Source organism: Balaenoptera borealis, assembly GCF_965194805.1.
Source record: "Balaenoptera borealis genome assembly, chromosome: 7".
Classification (NCBI taxonomy): Eukaryota; Metazoa; Chordata; class Mammalia; order Artiodactyla; family Balaenopteridae; genus Balaenoptera; species Balaenoptera borealis.
Window position 1 is genome coordinate 71,188,645 of NC_138864.1, and position 27,829 is coordinate 71,216,473.

Below are 27,829 nucleotides of genomic sequence, written 5' to 3' on the forward strand. Positions count from 1 at the left end.
AATTTTATCTTACTCTTCGGTATGTACTTTAAGGGATGAACAAGCTCTGATGATTAAGTGTTTCCTGCTTTTGTTATCTGCTATGTTATCTGGTTAAATCAGAAAGTTCACTGAGCACGTATTTGAAAAGGACAGAACCAAACCATATATCTCTGTAGGGTTTACTTCTTCTTATTTTAACCTCATCTATTTGTTTCATGTTGGTCATGTATTTGAATCACTTTGTCTCCACAAGGAATACAGTAAATTCTTTACTCTTTGGGAAGGGAAAAACTAAAACCAAGACCACATTTAGCGAATGTCTGGCCTCTTTCAAGTCCGGTAGACTTCAGTTATCACTGATTGAATGACCTCATCAGATTTTTACAATCTTATAAGAACTGGATGAAAAGCCTAAAAGATTACTAACTCAATTTGTGAATCAGTCCCTCCTTTTTCTGAGAAAACCTCACAGGAGTGATGAGTTTACTCCCAGTTCTTCTCCACAACTGCAGTGGGACCCTGCAGCTGATGGTGCTTGCCACCCACCTACCTTCAGGGGGGGGCCCTGTGAAACCAACTCAACTGCATTATGCTCCTACTGGGCAGTAACTGTACTTCCTGGAATATGTTCTGAATAAGGTTCTGGCCCATTATTCATCTACATAGGAGAATGGAGGCTGTCATTAGATTTGATTACTGTTAACCAATCACTGTGATAGCTCAAAAATTTATTTTTTTGAAACTGAAAAAGTCCTTCTTCTTCCCTGCCCTACTGTTTCAATTCCATGAATTCCTTTCAGTCCTGTCAACCTTCTACTGTAATTACAAATAATTATGAAACTATGATTCTAACTGAAAACTGCTTTGTAACGTTGTACACATGAATTGTTTGTGACTACTGATGCAGAGAGACTGCAGAGTTAATGTTTTAAAATGTAGCTGACTAGGCAGCCTAGCTGGCTGCTGGCTCAAAAGCTGGTATCAGCTGTGGTTAAGCAGCGCGATGATGACCGCCCACCCTGGACTATGGTGGTTTTGCCTGGAGTAAGGTGAGTTATTTGCCAACAGAGTCAAGACCTGCTTGACTTTCACCTGCAATTTATACAAGGGCGTGAGAACTCTCTGGCTCCTACGACGAAATTCAGTCAAACCTTCTCCCCTCCCCTCTGTTGGATGCCTGCGCTTATGTCCCATTGAGGGTGGGGCCCCAAAGGTGAGAGGTAGTGGCTGCCTCAGGAGCCCAGGGACCGAAGGGAGCACAGTGTCACTTCAGAAGTGTTCAAGTTTCTCTCCCACTGTGCATTTGGGCATCTCTCTCTCTCCCTTAAACGGTTTCACTATCTGTTGTTGTTTTTTCCCCTGAGCATATTTGATAGTTTTCTATTCTTAATTCTAAGGCACAAAGTAGACTATTTTATATTTCTCACTCTAAAACCACACAAAGTTAAAAGCGCTCTTGAGTTGCATTATGGCCTTATTTTTCCTGAGATCCCTGTCCTCAATATAAACAGAGCTTTCTTGCCTTTCTCCATTGTACAGCGTAAAGGAAACCCAGACTAACAAAAATAATTAATTTTGGAATTCTCTCTTCTCATCCCTCACCCTCTCCCCCATTCTCCTGTAATCCCAGGGAGAAGGTACAATTTCTCACCAAGGTGTATGCCAGAAAAAAGAAAAAAGGAAACAGCTGGGGACAACCTATAAAATGGATAGGTGGTCCCCAAATAATTTTACATTCTTTTATTCTTAGCATTTTGCCTGTTTCTTCCTTAGTCTATACTATTGGGATGATTCCCAAAATTCATAAATAAATGTAAACATCATTAGATGCTTAAGTAACTAGGAGGTGACATGCAGTGTTGGAAAGACATCTGGACAGGAGGCCAAGCCCCAGCTAACTGACATTAATTGCTTGTTGCATAATCATGGGCTAATCAATTAAATTCTATGAAGGTGAAGTTCTTCATCAATAAAGTATGGTATTATTATCTGCCCTCCCAATCTTATTGTAAGGATCAAATGAAATGATAAATATAAAACTTCTTTGTAACTTGCAAATAATAATGAGAATGACAGCAGATTGCTATCATTATTATTATTTTTGAATGCCTCCTATGTGCCAGGTACCATTTTAAATGCTTTACATGAAAACTCATTTAATCCTTACACTAACAGGTAGCTACTCTTATTATCTTCATTTCATATATGAGAAAACAAAGGCACAGAGGCTAAATAACTTGTCGAAGGTTTTAAAGGTAGTAACTGGGAGAGCGCTGATTCAAACCCAGGCAGTTGGACTTCAGAGAGAGCTCTGTGCTTTACTGTCTCCCTATATAAACCTAAGTTTACAATTATGTAATCTCAGAATAAAGTTGGGAAAGCTTGACAATGTGCTATACAAAGCTCACTTCTCTATAGGAAAGTCTTTATTGAACAGTAAGCGTGGTTGATGGCGCCAGCAAAAATCAACGTAACAGCTGAGTTCAGTGAGACACTGGTCTTTCTTACCCGCATGTGGACAGAACAGTCTTGAAAGCCAACAAGATACTTAAATGCAAAATTACCCTTTCAGACTTATAACCAGAAGACACAAGAATTGTGGGTAGCCAGGCAAAAAAGCTGAAATGTGTCTAACTGACACATCACATAGATACATTTATGCTGTATTTAGATAAACATTTATTAAAACTGTTCATGTGACCATAATTCTGCAATTAAGCCAATGGATCTACCCGAGGCCAGGTGTAGGCTTCAATCGGAGTAAGACAAATACAAACCGCAATTTGTTTTCATCTCACCTCTAGCTGTATCACTTCAGCACAGAGATACTGACCACTAATTCTGGTTAACAATGGAAGGGGGCCAGAAAGTTTAGATGCAGAGATACATCTGTTCTTAATCACCCACCCGTACCTGCTACCTGGAGAAAACCTACTGGCTTCTTTCTCTTTTTCTTTCCATTTCTTTCCCTTGTTGGAATTCCTTCGCAAAGGCGCCCTATAATGACAGCACACAGTCAGAAAGGGGAATTTGACATTTTCTCATTTAATCCTTCTCTTACAGAGGGCTTGCTTTTTAACTTCATGAAGTGCTTACCCCAGATCCACAAACTTCCGCTTAAATTTTCCTCCTCGCACCACCAACAAACTTGATGCCCTCAGTGATCTGGGACCTTTGGCACCATCTAGGATATACACATATGTGAAAAAAGCAATTATTATCATTTTTAAAAAGCTACTGTCAAAAGTCATTGCATCTCTGAATCTACGGGGTTTGCATCAATTCCTAACAGTAAAAGAAAATACTGGATGCCTTTATTAACATACAGGAAACATAGCTATGTTGAGGAACATTCAGTCAAACCAGGAGAGGTTCTGTTAGACAGAAGCCCAATACTTATCACAAAGAATTTTAGCTTCAAATAAACTGGAATGAAAAAAAATAAGCAAGAATAAACACTATCAAATCATCCTTTACATTCAAAGCAGGGACCAAATGACTTTCCTTCTGTTCCTTCTCTGGCTCCAACTCTTTGCTTCAAATGTCTGGGCTCTGTCCTCCATGCCTTTCTTGCCTTTGGGTTTTAGCACCTTCTGACAGGACCCCAGCTCACTTCCCCCATATGTCCCAAGTCCAGTAAAGAACATCACCCATGAGAGTCTGGGAGATTAGGGAGAAAGTGAGAGTCAAAGCTTTCCCTTCTCATCTGCCCCTTGCTAATGGCTTGTGGCCAGTCTTGGGATACAGGAGACAGAACATGGGGGAGACTTCTCAAGCAGGAGCTCAGCTATAAAACATTTATATTTTTGAAAGGTCTTTTTTTAGAAGTTGGCTTTAAGCACAACTTGGCTGGCTTCCCATGATGTGGAAGATGCCAAAACCTCCCCAGTGCTTGCAGCTGAATGATCTTTGCCTCTCTCCGAGTTACGCTGGCACTCTAAAGCACAGCAGCTGCTGGGGGATGGGGACACTTGAAATGATGCCAAAAACCAATCAGAGGAGACGCTTTCCCAATGGAATTCAATGTCAGTTGTAGGAACTAGATTCCACTGGTGGCACTTATTCTACCTTGGACAGGGTAGAAACTCCTAAGGCTCTACTTGGAGCTATTTAGCAAAGAATGCTGTTTGGCATTATATTTCAGCATATCCACTCATCTGAGATCATTAACAAGTGGTGTCTTTGATGCATATCTGTGTATGAAACTGCTCTTTCCCAATTGTCTGTTGGTGTCTGTCTCTTTTTAAAATTAAAAAGAAAATCCAGCAACCTTCTGGCATGGAGTGTAGTTCTCCTAAGAGAGTGTTCAATTAACCTTGCAGGTTAATTTTGCTTATGCTTTTTGTCTATTTCAGGAGAAATTTCTAAACACACATAACTTACAAACCGTGATGTGCACACAGTTCTCATTTAAGAGTCTATTTTCGAAGCTCTGAAGAAGCACAGGATGTTGAAAAATACACTAAGGATTTTTAGCAATGAGCTTTTCATAGTTTTAGTTAATGATACACAGATTATAATAATCAATTCCTTGAAATGTACATAATCAAATAGAAGAGTAAGAAATATGTCCATGTCAAAATCCACTTCTAACCTCAAATATTTATTATGGCTCTTTGCATCATTACTCTTTGGGTAACTGAATTAAATAGCCACAGATGTGACACATGCACATAAAAAAATATACACACGGCACAAACTCGTTCTAAGGTGATTTTGCTAATGGACATTAAAAAAAAAAAAGCAGGATTTCAATTTTCTTAACAGAACCTGAAGGAAAGAAAGTACCAGATTCTTCCAAATAAATTCTAGAGCAACTCTCAACAGCTAGGAATGTGCAAAGTTAAAAGGAGACTGCCTTATTATTTTCGGAAATAAAGGTGGCTGGGAGATATTTTAACGAGTGGTGCGAAGACCAGATGAAACAATGTACATGGCAACACTCTGTAACCTATTAGTGTGGCGGTTATGTGGACATCTTGGGACTAAAAGCCTGGTTCTGCCCATCAGAGAGCCTGCTGCTAGGCAACCTCACATCATTATCTCATACATTTGCCAAAGTGTGTTCCAAGGAACACTTAAATGAATTCTTTCAAAAGGCTGAAGAGGCAAGATTAAGTAATAATGCACTTTCCCGCTTTAAATCAATCAAATCCATCGTTAATGTACCTCAGAACTTCTAGTCCGCATAAAAACCAACATTGGATTGGTATGATTTCAGGAAAAGAAAAAGAACTGTGACATTTTTGTTTGTTATTTAGCTGTATGTGGAATTTCCATTAGGCTTTTTGAAATCTCTCCAATACTACCTTGACGAGCAATTAGAAGTCCAAGTCCTCACGTTGGGTGACCCAGCTTTAATCTTTGGCAACCTGGTCTTCATTTTCAAAGGTAATAATTGATCTCCTGAGCTAAATACTAAGGCCTTTTCTGGGACTGCATTCTTCTTAGTCTCACTGCAACAAGACCCTTGACTACCTCTTCTTTTATTCTGGGGACTCTGAAATCTACCTCCCAGCCCTGGCTTCTCTCTTGAGCTCAAGACCTCCTCTACTAAAAATGAGTTAATCACCTTTCCCTCATAATGCTTCTGATTTCCTATTTTCTATTAACGACAAGACCGTGTTTTCTGAGGCTAGAAACCCTGTGATCAGTTTTGACCTCACTCTCTTCCTCTTGATCTTGTCAACTTACATACATGTCAACAATTTTCATATCATTCTTTCCTGTCATTGTCTATTGCTCCTCCACCTTTCAGGGTCTCTTAACTCAACTTCCTCATACCTAGTGTCTTTTCCTTTTTATTCCTCTGCTCAAGCATCTTGTGGTTTTCTAGTAATATGATAAGGTATCTAAGGTATTTAAATTCTAGAGCTATAGACCTAACCTACCTGTTCGATTTTACGAGCAATCACTCTAACCTGAATAAACAGACTGCTTCCAGCAGGCTGGGACAGCCCCACTCCTGTCATTTCATCTTATGTGTGCCTGTCTCTGTCAATGCCATCTCCCTGCCTTATATGCCTTCCTTACCTATCTTTTTTGTTTTTTCAGTCCTTCAGTAGTTACTCTAATTGTATTTTCTTTGTCATGTCTCATTTACTAATCTCAGCTAGGGTTAACCACGCCGTCCTCTGAGCAATGATAAAATTTACTATTTCTATATGTATAAAGGCCTAATGCAACATAATAATAAATGAATCCTGTAAAGATTTCTACTTGCAAGGACATTAATTCAACAAATATTTCTGAAGATATGTTCTGTGTTAGGCAATGCCCTAACGGCCACATATACACTTAGAATAATGAACAAATCACAAGTAGAAAACTGATAGTAGTTCACTTACTCAACCTTGTCTGAACAAAGGCCCATTGCTGTGTAAGTCCAGAGACTAAAACTTTAGTATTAGGCTACTCAAAGAATAGACAGGGGGAAAATATTTTCATGCCCTTTATTGCCATATAACTTGCTTAACAAACCTCTAGGAATAATCTTTTACTTTCTCTAATTTTAACTGAAATGGGGTTAGATGTTTATCATTTAGCCAGTTATAATGGGATTCTTTCTATCCTAGTTTCCACTGAGGTCTCACAAATATGACAACAAAATGATGACTTGTGAATGTGGTACCGGTGCAATTTAGAAAACACCCAACTTCAATTAGGTGTTCAACTGAAGAATGGAGAATTTGCCCCAGGAATGCAATCAACTACAGCTGTAACTTAATTATTACCTTTGTGGTACCTTGCTAGATCAAAAGTAATGGTATATCACTTTTAAAAAATCTTGATAAACGGCAACCAATGACTAAGACATTTTCAGAGTTTATCCAGCAATGTTGAGTGGAAGAAAATGTATGTCTAGACCAGGAGTCAGCAAACTTTCTGTAAAAGGCCAGAGAGTAAACATTTTAGGTTGTGGGCTACTGACTCTGTCACAGCTACTCAACTCTGCTACTGTAGTATGAAAACAGTATGTAACTGTATGAGTGTGGTTGTGCTCCAATAAAACTTTACTTATAAAAACGGCTGGCAGGGGCTTCCCTGGTGGCACAGTTGTTAAGAATCTGCCTGCTAATGCAGGGGACACAGGTTCGAGCCCTGGTCCGGGAAGATCCCACATGTCGCGGAGCAACTAAACCCGTGAGCCATAACTACTGATCCCACATGCCACAACTACTGAAGCCCATGTGCCTAGAGCCCATGCTCTGCAACAAGAGAAGCCACCACGATGAGAAGCCTGCGCACCGCAACAAAGAGTAGCCCCCGCTCGCCGCAACTAGAGAAAGCCCACGTGAAGCAACGAAGACCCAACGCAGTCAAAAATAAATAAATAAATTAATTAATTAATTAAATAAAAGCATTTATCTCATCAGAAAAAAAAAAAGGGGTGGCGGGACTTCTCTGGTGGTCCAGTGGTAAAGAATCCACCTTACAATCCTTACAATGCAGGGGACGTGGGTTCGATTCCTGGTCAGGGAACTAAGACCCCACATGCTGCGGGGCAACTAATCCCGTGCGTCACAACTACTGAGCTCATGCGCCTCAACTAGAGCCCACGTGATGCAAACTACACAGCCCAGGCGCCCTGGAGCCTGCGCGCCACAACCAGAGAAGAGAAAACCCACACGCCATAACTAGAGAGAAGCCCATGCACCACAACGAAGAGTCCGCGCACCGCAACAAAAAATCCCACGTGCCTCAGTGAAGATCCCGTGTGCCGCAACTAAGACCCAATGCAGCCAAAAACTAAATAAAATAAATAAATAAATAAATAAATAAATCGTTAAAAAAAAAAAAAACGGGTGGAGGCCAAATTTGGTTTGACGACCTCTGTTCTAGAAGACTTGTACTGATTATCTAGAGAGACATACTTATTAATTCATCCAAGAACCTTATTAATATCAATTATATGCATATACTTTACTAGGGGCCATGAATACAAAGATGAATCAGACGAGTGAGAAAACTCTGGCTCACACTTGACAACCTGATCACTTATTATCACACACAAAGTGACAGAAGCAGAAGTAACAGTGTGAAAATTTCTGTGGGATCAGAGAGAATAATTCACTTTGTCTGGGAATGGGGAGGGTGTGCAAAGGGTCCACTAAAGGAGGTGAGATTTAAGCTGAGCTTTGAAGAAGAACCAGAATTTCCTGGAGTGGCATGTTACGTATGAAGTTTGTACTTGTGAGTACAAATCCCATTCTAGTTCCTTTATTAAGGAGCCAGTGAGTTGTAAGAACCACACACATATAAACACATACACACAGGTAAATCAGGCTAGCCACACTTAACCTCTGTTGAGTCCTGCTCTGAATGGCAAAGAACTCAAGGATTTCACAGAATGTAAAGAGTCTTGACTGATAGGTTTCTTTGCTATCTTTCAAGGTGCAACAGAGCCTGAGAGTGGAAGGCAGAAAGTACAGGGGCTTCCTGGTTATTGATGGTGGTGGTTGTGCGGTGTCAGAGAGACAGGGTCTGTCACCAAACAAACAAGCAAGCAATAAATCAAAGAGAGAGAGAGAAACAGAGACAGAGAGACAGACAAACGGACTCTAGTCTGCAAACTCCCTGCAGGAAAGGATGGAATGTTATCATTGTATATTCAGCCTTTAGCACAATGCCGGATGCAGAGCAGGTGCTCAATAACTATTTGTTGAATAAATACATGAATGAATGGATTAATATTAGTGAACATGGAAGGCACAGGAAGCTCTTCAAGGCTGGAAACTTTTATCCAGGGAAGGAAAGAATGTGAGGCACTGCTTTCATCTGGTCATAGTTAATGTCTAATAATGGTTATCATACTAGTAACTGACTATTTATAAAGGTAATACTTTATAAAAGCTCAATTAATTGCTCCTTTCTAGTTACCCAGAAGCATGATCAATCCAGGAAAATAAAAAAATGGGAAAGCTTAAGAGTTTGTCTCTGGAGAAGAAACTACCCACCCCTTGTTTCTTGGTCCTGCTTACTACAGCTGGAAGCTTAATCCCAAAGAAGAGGCAGTAGCAAGCAAAGGAGGTATTGGAGAAAAGACGGAATTCTCACATTTTAATGCTAATCACTGCTAACCACATTTTGCTGTATATTACTGCTAATGGATTGTGAAGCACAACTCACATCCATGTAATACTTCTCCAATTTGAGATGAAACATCTGCTTTTAGAAGTAAAAGGAAAAGAGAAATAATCTAGACAAGATGTAGCCACTTTTAAAAAATTTTAGTCAGATTTCATTTGTGAGGGATCCACTCTCCGACTATAAAGTACTTTCTTTCAGATAGCTAAGTTATGCCTTATAAACTCAAACAGTGGACTACAAAGTATTAACCTATATTTCCAAAATATATGCTTCTGCTCTTTTGCCTTCTTATGAACCAAGTAAGGTCTATACACATCTTTTTTTCCTTGAGGAGATGACAGAGGGCTTCACACAAGTATATTTCTATAAAAGTGCCATTACAATCCACAATTTAGGTTAGTTAATGACAGTTTCTGAAGCCTTCATTCTTTTGAAAGTAGGCCAAAATCACAGTGTAAGTCCTTCACCAACTTTACAACTGCTTTTGATGAATTAGCAGGCTTGACATATTTTCTCTTGCCTCCGCTAGTATCTTGTACTCCCTAAGTACTTATTTTTTTACCTTAAAACGTCTTCTGGAAGACTTATGCTTAGGACCAGTCTGTGGAAGATAATTCCGGCAAATCAATAGGCTCAGGGAAGGAAACCAGGGAAAATATCAGGGATAAAGCTATGACACTTACTAAGAGTTACAAAACAAGGTGAGCCTCCACAATCAACTGTATTTCTATGTTCAGGATGTATTTGTAGAAAGATTACAACTGTTGCTCTGGTAGAGATAAGTGAGCATGGACTTTTCCGAGTAGTGATGCACACTCAGACCTGTAATGAATGAGTGTGTCCCATATCTTTGCCAGCACTGGTTGGTGGAAGTAATCTGATGCGTGTCTAACTCAAATGACTATTTCTCTGATCATTAATGAGGTTGATCACCTTTTCATATTTTATAAGTAACATGAATTTTCTCTTCAATAAATTGACGATTTATTACCTTAGCCTATGCTTGACTTAAAAAATTCTTTGAAGCTACTTGTGTGTTAGACATATAAAGTCTATCAGTTAACTCTGTATATATATTATTGTCTACTGAAATCAAGAGTATTTTATAAAATAATTTTAGAGTTTAAAGGAAAAACAATAAAATAAACACCCATTTCATTTCTCACCCCACTCCCATGAGGTTTATACCTAGGAAGTCCCCAGTATATTCTCTTCCATTTTCGTTCCCTGACACTCCTCCCAAGTAATTAACTTTGTCATTCCATTTGTAACCTCAACATTTTGTTTGTGTCTCTAAATAATCTGCTAGTTTTGTGTGGCTTAAGATTCACTATTCAGTATGATGTTTTGTCATTGCTCTCTGGTAAATAACTAATCTTATTTGGATGATTTTTTCCTAATCCCTTCTTTACTTAACAAGTTTTTATAGGAAATGTCTGAAAAATTATATCAAATTCCTTTCAATGTCTATTAATATTATAACACTTCGCTTTTCCTTTGTTCATATGATGATTCATACAGTTAGATTTTCTAATGTTAAACCATCCTTACATTTCCATAATCAACCCTACACGATTATGGAATATAAGTAATTTTCACTCCTGGATTTAATTTACGAGCATCATATTTAAAATGAATCTACATTTAGATTTTATATAAGATTTTCTTATATAATAAGAAATAAGATATATTTCTTAAGGTATAATAAGATTTTCTTCTTCCACATGATCTTTACTAGTTTTTAAGACTCTAGCTACATAAAATAAATGAAAAACATCCTCCTGGAATAATTAACATAAAATAGATGCTCTATTTTATCTTTTCCTATCTATTTTTTTAATAGGTGAGTCAGAATTCAGTTATAACACCACCTGGGCCCAGTACCTTTCTAAATGGAAGCTATAAAAATATATTTTATATTTCTGTACTTATTGGCTTATTCAGGTTTTCTTTTTCTTAGACCATTTTGAGTACTTTATATTTTGGTAGGAAATCCTCTATTTCCTCTAGATTTTCAAATCTGCCACAGAGTTTGCGTGCCCTCTTAAAATTTTTTTTAACCTCTGTATCTCCTTTCTCATTTCAAATGCTGTGGGTGTTTTGGTTTCTCTATTTTTTTTTCTTAACCTGTCCTTCCAGGGGGCTATTCACTTTTACACAGCTTTGCGGCGTTTTTTTTGTGGAGGTGTTAAGAGTAGGCTTTTCATGTTAATAAAAATTCATTAGACTCAGCTTTTATCTTCATTATCCCCTCTTTTCTATTTTCTGTTTTTTGGTTGTTCTTTCCCTTTATTTTGAATATTTATTTTATTTATTTTCAGTATTTATTTTTTACAATACAAGCATTTAAAGCCATACATTCTCCTCTGAGTACAATATACTCTGACTACCGATTCAACTTTTGGAAATTTATTCTACAGAAATGAAAGCATCAGCATACAAGAATGTAAAGCATCAGAATGCTTATATCTTTTTCACAGTGGTAAGCAAACAAGCAAATAAACAACAACAACCTACCCCCACCCGGGATACAACCTAAATGTCCATCAATACTACAAGGGTTGCCTCAGTTATATTATCGGCTCACTATAGAAGATTATCTTGTCATTTAAATTTGTGTATAGTGCCCCAGAGGGATGTCCATAAAATATTATCATGTGTATAACAAAACTGCAGAATAATGTCATTTGTAGAATTCACTTTTATAAAAAAAAGTATATAAAACAAAACACACACCAGAAATTATTTTTGTTTATATATATATATATACATTTGTTTTAAATATATGTGTGTGTGTATATATATATATATATATATATATATATATATATATACAGACACACAATCACACCATACATATCTATGTGCATTTCAGATGTGAAAATAATATAACCAAATCTTCTCGGTTACTTTAAAGGAACACATCAGATGTGGCAGGAAGAGAATGAACCTGTTCTTTATATATCTCTGCATCATTTCACTTGTTTAAACAGGAATTTATTACTTCTATAAATTAAAGCATACAACTAAAAGGACAACAATCTATTGACACTGCTATGAAATTCTGATGCTAATTCTGGGAGCATATTTTCAAATTTATTGACTAATCTCCCTGCATTATCTTTATCATAGCTTTTCTATAACAGTCTTTGCAATATAAATTACTGTGAAAATTTCTTCTAAATAAAAACCAATTAATGGGTTAAGACCTATATTGTTTTCACTTTCATATATACATATTTTTTTCTAAATGATTATGTTAGTAGTTATTGAAACTATGGGCTACTATTACACAAAATCTCTCGAAGGCCTCCTGAAGAATTTCCTTCAATAGTAAACTTGTAGAAAGCTGAAGAAGTGAAATACTAATCAGGTAGGAAAAGATCAAAAAAAATAAAGTAAAAATGAGAGAAGGGTGTTCTCTTGTCCCATAATATAAAAGGAATGCAGTATTAATTATTAGCTATGAAAAGACACAGGCCTTTGTTTTTGTTGTTTTTTTTTGAAAAGAGCCATTTTTACATGGCACAAATTGAGGTGTTAGTGAAGTCAGACAAAACAAAAGCTAAACAACAACAAAATTAACAGTACCTTTTTCTTGTAGTATTTTCTTGGTGGTGGCTTGATGGTGGCAAGGAGATTCTTCCATATCATGATCAGATTTTGAAGGAGAGGAGAATGACGTGTCTCCCCCAGTAGAGGAGGAAGGCTCCCTTTCTGGGTGCAGAGGTCCCTCTTGAAATTCAGCTATGTGGTCAGACGAGAAGGGCACATTGCCAGCCACTGGAGTGAGGGATGAAGCACCAGAATCTGATTCTGGAGAAGTTCTCAAACCCTTGGGCAGAAGTGATTTGGTAATGTGCATGTGGTTATAGAAACTGTTTGAAGGCTGTTGGTATAAGAGATTATAAAGGAGGTTATGCCACTGAGCATCAGTCCCATGTGATACTTACTTTGAAATCAGACGGACCTTTTTTTAGTAAATCCCTATGAAAACCCATTTTTGTTGGTTTACAGATAAGACTACATAGTTCACAACAATTCACCATATTACCTTTGTAGCTACCACAGATACCTAAGACATGTAGAAACAATGACTTGTACACTCATTATTTACCATCAGATAAAACCAACAGCTGAATATCAAAAGCACCATCATGAAATATGACAATATGGATAATGCTCTTGGTTATTAGTTCATCAAATGAGTACAGAAAGAATTTGAATTACAACGATATATCGAGGTGAATAAGAATTTAGGAGACAAAGAAGTGAACTATTCCAGCTGTTTCCAACTAGAATACAGAATATGGCTGCAGGAAAATCATTATCTTCAATAAGCTGTAGGAACAAGGATACAGCCCAAACTCACAAGTCAGAAAGCGGTCAGGGGCACTCACCTTTCGCTCCAGACTGTCTTCTCCATCTGTTGAACTGACACTATCATAGAGTCTTGTCCTAGAGGGCCTCTGGCGTCTGTTCTTCATGGAAAGCTGGGCCCGGGTTTTCAGCGCTTTTGAATCCAGGCGTTCTGTCTCTGGGACTGCTTCATTAAAGTCTAAGAAAAGAATATTGCAAAATAATCTGTGAAAACTTTGGAGAGGATTGACAGAGACCATAGACACTGATAACAAAATCTCAAGGTTATCAGTAATACCAGGCAGGAAACAGGTGACAACCATGGCGGCCTGTCTGGTAACAGAGGTAACAAAGAAATCAGTGAGATTTAGGAGAAATGTACAAAGCCTAAGGGAAGAAATGAACACTAAAGATGACCAAGTCAACAACAAAAATCTAACATCCAAAGACCATTAAAACCTTTCTACAACATAACTATAAAAAGCACGCACTTGTATTTATTTATTTACATGAATGCATGCTGGAGTGTTGGATGAACAAAGATACAAGAAGGTGTGTCAAAGTTGGGAGATCTTAGAAGTCAAGAAAAAAACCTAAAAAAGTCAGGTGCCAGGTCAAGAGCAGATACCAAAGGTGACCATCAGCATAAATTTTCTACAGCAAAAGTTACCAAGACTGTAACTGTAAGTAAGGACTGTACCATTTTGGTCTTAATATATTTTTTTCCACCCAAAACAGAGATTCTGAAAATTTAGCTTGTTCTTCTTTGAACTCTCTAGAAAGACCAGCAAAGAACTTACCTCAACAGCAAATTTAAGATAGCTGGGGAAATAAAACAAGGTCGGGCTATCCAAGCAAAACAAAAACAAAAAACAGGTAAACCACCACAAGTACTTAATTTACTAGTATTATGGATGAAGTATAATAAACTGACCATTGATAGATGGATGGATAAAGAAGATGTGGTGTGTGCGTGTGCGTGTGTGTGTGTGTGTATACACAACAGACTATTAACCATAAAAAAAGAATGAAATCTTGCCATTTGTAACAACATGGATGGATCTAGAGGGTATTATGCTAAGTGAAATAAGTCAGACAGAGAAAAACAAATACTGTATGATTTCACTTATGTGTGGAATCTAAAAAACAAAACAAATGAACAAACATAACAAAACAGAAACAGAGTCTTAGATACAGAGAACAAACAGGTGGTGGCCAAAGAGGAAGGGATATGGAAATGAGTGAAATAGGTGAGGGAGATTAAGCAGTACAAGCTTCCAGTTACAAAATTAATGAATCATGGGGATAAAATGTACAGAGTGGGGAATACAGTCAACAATAGCATAATATCTTTGTATAGTAACAGATGGTAAACAGACTTACTGTGGTGATCACTTTGTAATGTATAAAAATATCAAATTGCTATGTTGTGCAACAGGAACTAACATAGTGTTGTAGGTCAATTATGCTTCAAAAAAAACCCCCAACCAACCAAACAAACTCACTGAAAAAAGGGATCAGATTTGTGGTTACCAGAGGTGGGGGTGGGAGAAGGGGGAATTAGATGAAGGTATTTAAAGGTACAAACTTCAGCTATAAGATAAATAAGTACTAGGGGTGTAATGTACAACATGATAGATATAATTCCACTGCTGTATGTTATATGTGACAGTTAAGAGAGTAAATCCTAAGAGTTCTCATCACAAGGAAAAAATATTTTTTTCTCTTTTTCTTTTACTTTGTATCTATGTGAGATGATGGACATTCACTAAACTTATTGTGATAATCATTTCATGATTTATGTAAGTCAAATTATTATGCTGTATGCCTTAAACGTATACAGTGCTGTGTCAGTTATATCTCAACAAAACTGTAAGATAAATAAAGTAAAAGAACTGAAAAGTTAAAAGAAATACTGCCCCCCAATTTCCTTTTATTAACTTTTAAGTTTATATTCCAAGTTACGTGTATGCGTCTTTGTCTCATTTTTTTTTCCTGGATATCTTCTCTCCCCACCAGAAACTACACAGATTTTTCAAAGGAAAGTGTTTAAGTCTTTAAATAAAAAGACTCAAAGAAAAAAAGAGTGAAGTGGAACATATACAAAATGACCTGGTAGAGGCTAGAGGGAGAAACCACTGTGGTTCTCTTTAGTCTGCCTCTCCCCACCCTTAATCTTGCTGCCCAGAGTCTAAGTCAGGACTCAAAAGTTGCCATTCTAAAAGGGAAGAGGGTAGGTTACCCATGAACACTGGCTGAATAGGCACTGGCTGAGGAAAAGTGTTCCCCTAGTTGAATTTATGTGGAATGCTACTGCTCCTTACATTTGCAGATGTAGCCACTCCTTAGAAACAATGAAGTTTGGTCATTAATCCTATTTTACCTTTTCAGAGCGGCAGTCATTAAATGAAGTCATAATGTTCAAGAACTTAATAATCAAGTGCTTCTTGGATTTAAATTATTAAGAATAAAGCAAATAACTGAGTTGTAGAAAATATTAATATGTACTGATATTAATAGAGTAAAACAATTTCTCACAGTAGCATTACCCCAGGAAATTCTTTTCACAGTATTAAATATTATGAAGCATTATTATGTTCTAAATATATTATATTATAAAAGCAAAACAAGGAAGCACCTCAGGTTGTACCTTTCTTATCTATGGAACTTAGCACTTTGTATATGGTTCTAACAAATAAAATTAAATATATTTTTCCCTGAGAGATACAGCCACTGAATAACAATATGTACAGAAGGTTTGCCTTTTCACTTTATTTGCCTTTGCTTTCTTGAAAGAAAAGTGGATATTCAGAAAAGTCAGACCATTCAAGTATATTTAAAGACAGCTAAATATTTTCTATCAGTAGTCCCTTTATTTTTTACATGTCAATGAAGAAAAAATAATCTCCTTGATCACTTTAATTTCCTCTTTTCAATAAAATCTGAACTTGTAGCTGCCCATTAGGAGTTGTGATAACCGGGAGAGAATCAACTTCACCAGCTCTTGTTTACATATAAAAAGTGGAAATACCACATGGAGGAATGCAATAATATAATTAGATATACTGCCATACACACACATCTTACAACTTATCTATCTCATATTTAGACTGTACATTTTATAACACCAAGCACTGTCACATACATCATCTCATTTGTTCCTCACAACAGCCCCAAGAGACAGAGCAGTCAAGTATATTTTTTCCTCTCCTGAAGCTCAGAGAACTTGACTGTCTTGTCCTCATCCACATAGCTAGTTTATGAGCTGCCGTGACTACGTATTCTAGTTTTTTGACTCCTAGGCCACTAGTCTGTACACTCCAATTTAGCTAGTGTTGAACAAATTATTAGAATAAGATTTTAATGCAATTAGAGTTCAGTGTGTTCAGCTGTCAATTCACAAATGATGTGACTAGTCTAGAAAATTCATTTCTCCAATATGTTATTATGAAATGTTATTAATCTTCCACATATGTGGAAGAGCATAAAAAAGGAAGATGTTGAAAACTACAGAAAAATTATTTCTCAGATGATTTCTTCTTTGGTTGGTTTAGTAACAACTTTGGTTACCTGGTGACAAAAAGAACCAAACAGGAAGCTCATTCTACTTTTGTAAACATGGTTCCTTTTGCAATAGAGACCTAACTCTGGAGGACTCAGCATAGTATATAACATCCAGGATTGCAGTAGCTACCTCATCACTAGGTGCTGAACAAATAAAGCGAGGGAACGTGAGAACTGCTTATCAGCAGGGTTGAGAGTATAGAAAATTATTCTGGGGCTTCTGCCCCATTACTATTCAGTAATTCGCCTGGTCCTGGTGTTGCACACCCCCCAAATGGCAATCTTGTATGCTTGCTTTATCATCAGCTAGCACTGACTGGGTGCAAACCGCTGGAGTGCACAAATGTAGTGATACCTATTAAACATGAAGTTAGCTGGAGTCTGAGAAGCAGTGCTTTAAATCCATTATCCAAGTGGCCAACAACACATCACATCCAATTAACAATTTTTGAGGGCCTGAAAACAAAGATCTCAGGACCTCTTTACAGCAGTGATTAATGGATTATAAATCAGTAATCTGTATTCCCATCCTGAGGAAAAAAATTTTTTTTAAGATCTATAAAACTGGAATGGAGCTGAGGACTTTCACTTCAACAACTCTTACACCAGAAGGAAGTTGGAAGAAATGGCTGTCCAGAGGAAGCAACTACTAAAGACACCGCAAGTAACAACCCCCTCAGGAGTATTAGTGTGAGAGAGAAGGAAAATGTGTACAGGATTATGCTGCTGGGTAACGAGAAGGGTGATCTAATGACCACTAGAAGCTGTATTTTTCAATCATGTCATATAAGAATCAGAATATTATAATTCAAACGAACCTTAGGGATTCTGGCCCAGCCTTTTTTCTCAGGTAGGAAAACCAAGGCTCACAGGTCACTAACTTGTGTACTGACTTTATCAGTTAATCTGTGGAAGACTGGATAAAGCTCAGTCCTCAGAAGCCTATCCTCTTTCTAGAAGGACACTCTCAAGTCTGAAAGTAAATTTCACAAGTCACCTTCCACCTTCTTCGAAACTTTTTAGTCTTACTCTACGTTCCAAACAAAAATACATGTCAAGGGCTAACTTTACAAATTCCCAGAAGGATATAGCATCAGAAGAAAAAATAAAATGGAGGGATTTTATTTGACTTTGTATTTATCCAAGGAATAAAATTCTTACATAGAAAAATTAGCTGTCACTTTTGTGGATGACGATGTGGCAGGAGAAATCCAACTGGGTCAACATTTCTAAGTTATGAGCTGCTCAATGTAAGGGCTTTGGTGGCCATGTTCTCTCACTGTCATTCATTCTCTACAGAGATCTTAATCAATAGCATAGCATAACACTACTTTCATAAACGCAAGACCCTGGGTTCTTCCTCTACCCCTTGTCTCCAGTGTATCTTGTTCTGCTGTCCATTGGAATTAGAGGAAAACTTCCTTTTCCTCTCTCCTTTCTTCTCTGTTCTTTCTTTCAGACCCTCCAGACTCTGAAATAGCCTATCTCTGACTCAAATGCAGCTAGAAATACAAAAGAAGAGCAGACACAAGTGGATCAATAAATATAGACAGACAAATGCAGAAAAGGTATGAAGTAGCTAACGATAATGCAGGTTTGAGTGGGTGGGACTCCACCTCAGTACACCTGCATTTTAAGTCTAGCTTCAATATTGCTTCACATTGGATCCTTTAAAAGAAGTTAATGGATCCGATCACAATTTTAGCAGCTGTTATGAAAAATGTTCTGTGAAATTAGGATGTTATAGATCATATTACACAGAGACCAGTTCTCTACAGTAATGCTCTGAGTCATTCACTTCTTTCACTAGATTGACGTTATTTTTGACGTAAATGGAATGCTGCTCACAGATCAGACATAGGCTTCGAGGGAAGTAGGGGAATGGTGCAGCATAACAATGGGGTCTGCTCCGCATTCTTACGTGCATTATTCTCCTCAAAGACAGTCACACACACCTTATACCATCACACTGCCTGGCTTGTGCTATTATCAACCGAAATGCCGAGCAAAATGAGGCACTCGGTGGCATCTTTAAACTTGAACAGTATCTGCATATCATTCAGTCACTGCAAGTTCACAAAAGATGGACCCATGGGGCTTTGGGTTGATACACACCGCATTCAGAGGTAGGCTAATGTACCTCAGAGAGGCGGTGTAAAATAGTTGCCGTGAGAGGAGACCTGGAGTTAGTCTTCCTTGAACAGAACCCAAAACGGTGGCTCTGTCACTAAATTGGGCAATTTCTCTAATCTCTCTTTCCCTCAGAATCCTCAGCTGCTAAAATGGGCATGATAATAACAACATAATAATAACTGCATTGTCATGAAGACTAAATGCATTAAATAGATATACAAATGCTTGAAAGAGTACATTATAAGCACTCAACAAATGTCTTTATTTACTGACATAAAAAGATTAGCAAGATATTAAGTGACTAAAGCAAGGTGCAGAACAACGTGCATATTCATTTTAAATATTAAAAAAACCCAGCAACATAAAATACATTTTTCCAACAGTAAATATATGCATATAATTGCATAGCAAGCAAGCTGGAAAGATATACTTCATACTGATAATGGTGGTTACCTCCAAAGAAGATATTAGATTTGGAGATGTTGGTCAACAGGTACTTTAGTCTTATTTGTAATGTTAAATTTGTTTTTTTTTTTGGTATTAGGTATTTAAAAAAAACTATATATTACTTATGTAGTTAAAATTAATAAGAAAGAAAAAAACACATATTCAGTAAATTTACTTTTACAGACATCTTAATTCCATTCTAATCTGATAGCGCTAGTGTTCTAGGACTCAGGATTATCAGATGCTGGTATCAGCCCGGGATACTCTGTCAAAATCCCTGTGACTGTCAGCCTGCCCCATGTGAGATGGCTGTTCTTTCATCACATCTATGGAGACTGTTTGCCTGCCTTGCTATTTTACTGCCAGGTGATTGGGACTAAATAAGGGCCCAATAGTTTAGCTTCCTTCCATTTACTACTTTGTCTCAGTATTGTATGGGGAGGGTATACTGAATCAGACACGGTAATTTGAGACCAAGTTATACAACTTCAGCTCATCTTATGATAGCACTTTGGTTAGGAACCCATCCATGGGCAACTCTCACTCTCAACTCTATTAATAGTCGATTTCTTTAGAACCACCCAAAACCTGATAAATTTTGTATCCCAAGTAGTATTTATGAAATTTTAGGAGGCTGATTTGATTTCTTACCATTTTAGAACAAGCAGAAGATTATGGCTTTTTCTTAATTTTTAAATCAGGTCTGAGTTTATTGTTGTATGAACTATACATTTCATTTGCTAATCTTTGAAAAACATTGAGGAATTCTTTACCTATTTACGAATAAATGCAATCTCAAAACTATCTGTATGGTTTTGAAACATAATTTGGTAATTTGTTTTAATGTAGTGCTTCTCCAGTGCAGTCTGATATTTAACTTAGCCTTCTTCAGCTTACGGTCAACCTACACTCCTATTCTCAAAGGGGAGAGAGGTCCAAATTTTGCTGTCTATATCTCTTAAGACTATACTTTCAGGGATCATTTCTACAGTTCAGATCTCAGGAATGACTCTTTAGTAATGCCACTAGGCTAGACTACCCATGGAAGAAGTGACTACAAGTCAGAAAAAAACTATATAAAGAACTAAATTCCATCATATATCATTTGAAATACTTGTAAGAGTTGCTTGATTCTGAGAATATAAAGGGATACAGAATTGAGATTTAGACAACAGGGCATTTAAATATCTTCGGACTCCTTCATTGTAAGCTGTCTTTAGACTCTGATAGAAAAGATCTGCACTACCCAAAATTTGAAGAAATGTAAAATCAAATCAAATGGGCAAACCAGCTGGGAACTGCAGACTTCTGTGAGTAGGACTATGAAGTCATGTCAGAGCTTGGGTCTAGGCAGGTGGTTTATGTGAATATTCTTTTCTTAACACTATAGTGTCTTTGACATGACAACAATAAACAAGCTTCTGTATTCTCACTCAGGGTTGCTTATAGGAATCTAATCAGTTTTTCTGTCAATAATCTCTGGATATTAGTAATTCCAAGCATGCTAGTTAGGCAAGTCCCCAAATTACATACTGTGACATAACATCTTCCTTGATTAGTATGGGAAGAACTCAGATTTTATGTCTTTGGTAGAAAATAACCTAAGTTACCTGAGGTGATAGTTGTTGGCTTCCTAAATGGGAAAGTATCTTTTGACTAGAGGAAGACTGAGTTGCATAATACAGCATTAGAAGATTTAAGAAAACTTAAAGATCACAATACTTCTAAGTTTAATAGAACAGATGTATAAGAACTTCTTAAGTACTTGCAAAGACTGTCAGTTGCTAACAATAGTACTTAAAAAGGAAACCAAATATAACAAATTTATAAATGCAATTTTAAATGTTTGTAGATGTTCAATTAGCTACATCTGTAAATAGGAACTAAATATTATTCAAAGATCACTTAGCAGTGATTTGCAAATCAAGTTTTAAAATGTAAAGAACTAGGTTTTTGATAATGTAACTTGAATAAATCAAACGTTAAAATCAAAATAAAAATCAGAATGACTTTTTGGTGCCCCAAACCCTTCTGTTTCATCAGAAAACTCACAAGCAACAGAGTTTTCAGTTTCAAATTTTCAAATACGTTCTAATTTTTCCTAACTTTCCTCATAAGTGGAATTTCCTATAGGTCTCAGAAATAATCAGGGCACAGTATTGAAGTAGAACATTACTTCATGTCCACCTAAGAGAATTCAGTTATAACCTGATGTCTGTGCCCCACATTAACAGAAAAAACCTTAAGGATCTCAGTACTATAACTACTGGAACAATATGGTTGGCAGACTGTTCAGAACCATGCACACAAGAGAATTTTCTGGTCCTAATTCCAGAAATAGCTGTTCATCGTTCGAGTTTTAACTCTATAGATGCTGTGACCCCATGATTGACTGTGTTTCTCTCTTGGCTGGTAGACATCTTAAGTGAAATCTTAAATAATCTACAGGAACCCCCAGCACATACTTCATATACAAACCACTCTGTGCAGCATCTTCTCCTTCCTACTTTTATATCCCTCCACCCTGATTTCCCAGCCTATTCGTTTAGTCAGCTTACCTTAGCATAATCATATGCTGTCTTCCAATCTATAAAGTTAGGATTCCACGGCGAACCAGAGCATATTTATAAAATATAAGAAACACTTCAAAACACAGCTATCTTGTGACGTTTCCTTGAAAAGGAGCTATATTCCACATTTGGGTTAAAATTGTCTTGACTTGCAGAAGATCATAATCTACCTTTTTTTTTTTTTTAAAGAAATTCACGTTCTTTTATTTATTTATTTATTTATTTATCTATTTATGACTGTGTTGAGTCTTCGTTTCTGTGCGAGGGCTTTCTCTAGTTGCGGCAAGTGGGGACCACTCTTCATGGCGGTGCGCGGGCCTCTCACCATCGCGGCCTCTCTTGTTGCGGAGCACAGGCTCCAGACGCGCAGGCTCAGTAGTTGTGGCTCACGGGCCTAGTTGCTCTGCGGCATGTGGGATCTTCCCAGACCAGGGCTCGAACCCGTGTCCCCTGCATTGGCAGGCAGATTCTCAACCACTGCGCCACCAGGGAAGCCCCATAATCTACCTTTACAGTTCAATTGGCTTTTGAATAAAATTTTATTTTTATTTAATTTTATTCAAAAGCCAAAATAAAATATGAAGTAGCTCACTTTTCCTAAAATGAACAGAAAATTACTTAGCTTCTGAAAAAATAACTTGCTTTCCATCAAAACAACCTTGGATCTCTTCTAGCACCAATACATATTCTCAGTATGACTGAAGGGTCTGGTGACTTCTGTGAACTTATGAAGATGCAGTGAGAAATATGAACCAAGGAGAGTTGCCGTTTTGCAACTAAATACCTCCTTTTGAATGCCTCATTGATTTGTCAACAAAAGTCTTAATGGCTTACACATAGACAGATGCAAAACTTGCACAAAACTAGACAGGCAGTTTAGGTGCTTTGCTTTTTGAGTAAGAGAACAGATTTTGGCTTTAATGATATGCCAGAAAACAATCAATAAGTATTGATTTCTCATTCATTTGGCTTGTTCATTAAAATTTTCCACAGTGATTTACTGGGAATGTTCAACCTTTAATTAGTGCAATTCAATAATATTTCATGGTCAAAATTACTTATTGGGGATCAAGAGTTACTGAAGGGACTTCCCTGGTGGTGCAGTGGTTAAGAATCTGCCTGCCAATGCAGGGGACACGGGTTTGAGCCCTGGTCCGGGAAGATCCCACATGCCGCCGAGCAACTAAGTCCGTGCACCACAACTACTGAGCCTTCGCTCTAGAGCCCGCGCACCGCTACTGAGTCCACGTGCTGCAACTGCTAAAGCCCACACACCTAGAGCCTGTGCTCTGCAACAAGAGAAGCCACCGCAGTGAGAAGCCCGCGCACTGCAACAAAGAGTAGCCCCCGCTCGCTGCAACAATGAAAACCCAATGCAGCCAAAAATAAATAAATAAAATTTTTTAAAAATTACTGAAAATAAAAATTGTGAAAGTTTACCAAAAAATTATATCTATAGGCATGATAAAGAAAGTTTGAATCTAGTCAAGAATTCTCCCCTGCCCCAATTTAGAACTAAACAACATGACAGCATGGAATAATTACTTCACTGCTCTGTATCTCATGCTCTTGTATAAGACACTCCTGATGATGTAGTGTAAGCATTCACTTTCCTTTTAATAACTTTCCATTTCATGAATTCTGACTTTAATCATGTCTTTAACCTTCTTTTAAAATTCTGGGTTCCAGTGCTAAAAGTGAATGTTTAATGTACTCTCAGACTCTATCAGGAAATAAATCAGATGCGGTGGTAGGAGTCTGGCCTGGCCTCATATCCACAGGTAGCAGAAAAGAGCCACTAACATTGAGGGCTCAGGGAAACACAAAGACAACACATAGTTACAGCCTCAGCAGAAAATAATTTCTTGGAGGAGTCCAAAGACCTCAGGAACTTCCTTATCGATGTAAATGTCTGGCTGGTGCTGGCTTTTTTTTTTTTCTTACAAATCTTAAACGAATATTTTAAGCCTAAAAATCTTTTGTGGTTTTTCTCATTCTCATCTTTTAATTATGCTACTTAATTTTTTTTATTTTAAAATATTTTATTTATGCAAAAAAGTATACCATATATGTAAGTCATATAGAAATAGAAGGGGGAAAAAAAAGACACCCATGTACCTACTATCAAGCCTAAGAAACAAAATTAGTACTTTTGAAGCCCTCTCTGTGTCCCGTTCCTAGTTGTAACCCCTGTTTTTTTCTCCTAGTTATTCCACAAAAGTATCTCTAAAGAAAATACTGATTAATTTTGCTTGCTTTTAAACTTTATATACATGGTAATCAACTGTACATAATATTCTTCAAATCATTTTTTTTGTTTGCTCAACATTATGTTGAAAGGTTTGACTAGAATTAATTAACTTTTTACTGTAGCTATTATGAATGATGTTGCTGTGCATTTTTGAACACGTCTCCTGGTACACAGCAAGAATTTCTGGAGAGCATATATATATACAGAAGTGAACTTATTGGGCCATAGAATTTGTACATCTTCCATTTTACTAGATAATATCAAATTGTTTTAACAAAATAGTTGTATGAGTTTTCTTTTTTTCCACTGCATACTGGCTATCACATATTACTGTGAAACTTTATCTTTGCCAATCATTTTATTTTTATTAATGAGGTTGAATGTTTATTTATGTTCACCAATCTTTGGGTTTCCTCTTTTGTGAACAGACTGCTTATTGTTTTGTCCACTTTTCTATTATGTTAGTTGTATTTTCTTATGATTGGGGTAAGTTTTAAGTATATTCTGGATAACAATAACAATCTTTTTTCTTAGTTACATGGGCTGTAAATATCTTCTCTCAATTTTTAGCTTCTCTTTCTATGTTTTTATAGTATCTTTTCATGATCAGATTTTCTTAATATTACTGTGGTCAAATTTATCAAACTTATGATTTGGATTTTTTTGTGTTAAATAAGAAATCACATAAGCATTCTCCTACATTTTCTCCTAAAAGTTATAAATGTTGCCTTTCATATTTGAGACTACAATCCATTTGAAATCTATTTCATGAATGGTATGAGGTCAGATCCAATTTCATTTTTTTCCATTTGAATCGTCAATTTTCCCAGCCATTTGTTAGTCCATCCTTGCCCCACTAATCTGCAGTGTCAGTTTTGTATCATTCTCAAACTAACATGAATGGATCAGTCTGTTTCTGGACTCTATTCTGTTGCACTGGTCTACTTGTCAATTGCTGAGATTACACCACACTGTCTTAATACTACTGCTTTACAATGAATCTCAGCATCTGAAAGAACAAGTTCCCTCACCTTGGTTTTCTTCAGGAGTATCTTGACTATTCTGGGCCAAGTTGTTCTTCCACCTACATTTTAGAAACAACTTGTCATGTTCCAAAAAAAAAAAAACCCTGTTCAAATTCTGATGGAAACTGTATGGAATACATAGATTAATTTGGCATAATGTCATTTTTACAATATTGAGGCTTCCTATCTCTTTTGATTTATACGTGTCTTCTTGAATGTCTTTTCATGGGTCTTGAGCTTCTTTTGTTAAATTCATACTAGCTACCTTATATTTTTTGTTGCTATCATAAATGGTAGCTTTTAAAAAATTACGTTTTTTGGGGCTTCCCTGGTGGTGCAGTGGTTAAGAATCCGCCTGCCAATGCAGGGGACACAGGTTCGAGCCCTGGTACGGGAACATCCCACATGCCGCGGAACAACTAGGCCCGTGAGCCACAAATACTGAGCCTGCACTCTAGAGCCCGCAAGCCACAACTACTGAGCCCGTGTGCCACAACTACTGAAGCCTGCGCACCTAGAGCCCGTGCTCCACAACAAGAGGAGCCACCACAATGAGAAGCCCAGGCACCACAACAAACAGTAGCCCCTGCTCACCGCAACTAGAGAAAGCCCGCGTGCAGCAACAAAGACCCAATGCAGCCAAGAATAAATAAATAAATTTATTAAAAAAAAAACATTTAGTGGTGAAACATTAAAAATATTCTTAATTTTAAAGGAAATTCTTGATTTTAACATTTGACCACTAAATATGATGATTGATAGAGACTTTTGTTAGCCTCACATAATAAGTTAAGAAAGTTCCTATGTATTTCTAGCTTAATAAACTTTTTACCATGAATAACTGTTCAACTTTATTTAGTGTTTGTCTTCATCTAATAAAATGATTATATACATTTTTCCTCTAGTTAATGTGTGAATTATATGAGTTTTAAAATGTTGAACCAACTTTGTGTTTCTTACATAGACACAGTTGGTCATGATAATATATATGTAGACTTTAAAATACATTTCTGGATTCAACATTTACCTTTGTAAACAAGTAGTTTTTTTTTTTAAATAAAGAGAATTCTGGTCAGCCAGTGGGCGTTCACTCTGCTCATCTGAGAGTAGAGGAGGGACTCTATTCCAGAACACAATCATGTTAGTTTAAACCTCAGAAACCTGTATTAACCCCATATCCAACCTAACTGTTAAATATACAGATCTATACTACATTAGCTACACAGAAAACCATACTCAAGGCATTTGCCCGGGAGTATAACCTCTAACTTATTGACAATTTGTATTTATTAAAAGCTCACAAAGAACTACAACACTTATATAAAAAGAATGTTTTCTTGTTTTTTTGTTTTTAAGAAAAAACAAATCCCCAACGCTTTGAGGATTTTTACCAACTCTTTACTCAGTAATGCAGGTCATGCTCCAATTATGGAAGATTTTTTTTTATGCTTAGCTGCAGTAAGGACTCATTCCCAAAGAAAACAAGTTGTGACTTCACATAGCACCAATAAATGGATTTTTTTAAATAAAAGGAAGACTGGCAATAAAGCTTGCCCATTCAATTTCAAATATTGGTTATAAGGTATAGCCACTGATATTCTTTCATGTTTAGAAATTCTTTGTCATTATTCAAAATATGTTTTTAATCATGCTAATAAACTTGTTTACAAACAAACAAACCCCCCACAACAGTTGAATGGGGACATCTTAATGAATAGTCAATCCATCCTCTCCAGCAAATATTCTAAATTTTATCTGTAGGTATCCACACAAAGAATAAAGTTAATATAGGAAAAAATAAATAAGAAATCCCCACTTGATTAATCCAAAAGAAGGCAAGAAAGCAGATAAAAAGAACAAAGAAAGATTTTTGTTAATTAGAAACAAATAGTAAGATGTTAGATTTAAACTCAATATATCAGTAAATAAATTAAATAGCAACTTTCTAAATACATCTTAAAGATTGAGAAAATTTTTTAAAAGCAAGATTGAGACTGTAATAGAAATAAACAACTAACCGTTGCTTATAAAAGACATGGAAAATTTGCAGTAAAAGAATGGAAAAAGATACCACACAAACACTTACTAAAAGAAAGCTGATACAGCTCTTCAAATCTCAAACAAAATCGATAACAAGGTGAATTACTAGAAATAAAGAGGGACATTTCCTAATGATCAGCGGTCAATCTACCAGAAGATATAACAATTCTAAATTGTATGTATCCATTAACATCACCTCAAACACATAAAGCAAAAACCTACATAACCAAAAGAAGAAACAGATAAATCTACAATTATAGTGTTATTTTTTGACGCATCTCCCTCAGTAACACATTCTAGAAGTTTTGAACATGGTTAACAAATTTGACCTGACATACATGACAGAGTATCTGAGCACCAACCTAGGT

The 27,829-nt window shown here is 36.7% G+C and overlaps 1 protein-coding gene across 13 annotated transcripts in view; it reads right to left on the reverse strand.

The window, feature by feature from the left end:
* Window positions 1-27,829, reverse strand: part of PPP1R9A (protein phosphatase 1 regulatory subunit 9A) — a 296,255-nt gene that overhangs the window by 25,946 nt on the left and 242,480 nt on the right. For 7 of the 13 annotated variants that reach the window (XM_082398188.1, XM_082398186.1, XM_082398178.1 and 4 more), the window contains 4 exons: window positions 13,473-13,630; window positions 12,664-12,961; window positions 3,079-3,166; window positions 2,896-2,979 (listed from right to left, as the gene is read on the reverse strand). In XM_082398188.1, coding sequence (XP_082254314.1) covers window positions 2,896-2,979; window positions 3,079-3,166; window positions 12,664-12,961; window positions 13,473-13,630 — 628 coding nt within the window. The remainder of the gene's footprint in view (window positions 1-2,895; window positions 2,980-3,078; window positions 3,167-12,663; window positions 12,962-13,472; window positions 13,631-27,829) is intronic. The other 6 variants (XM_082398187.1, XM_082398189.1, XM_082398190.1 and 3 more) reach the window with 2 other exon arrangements.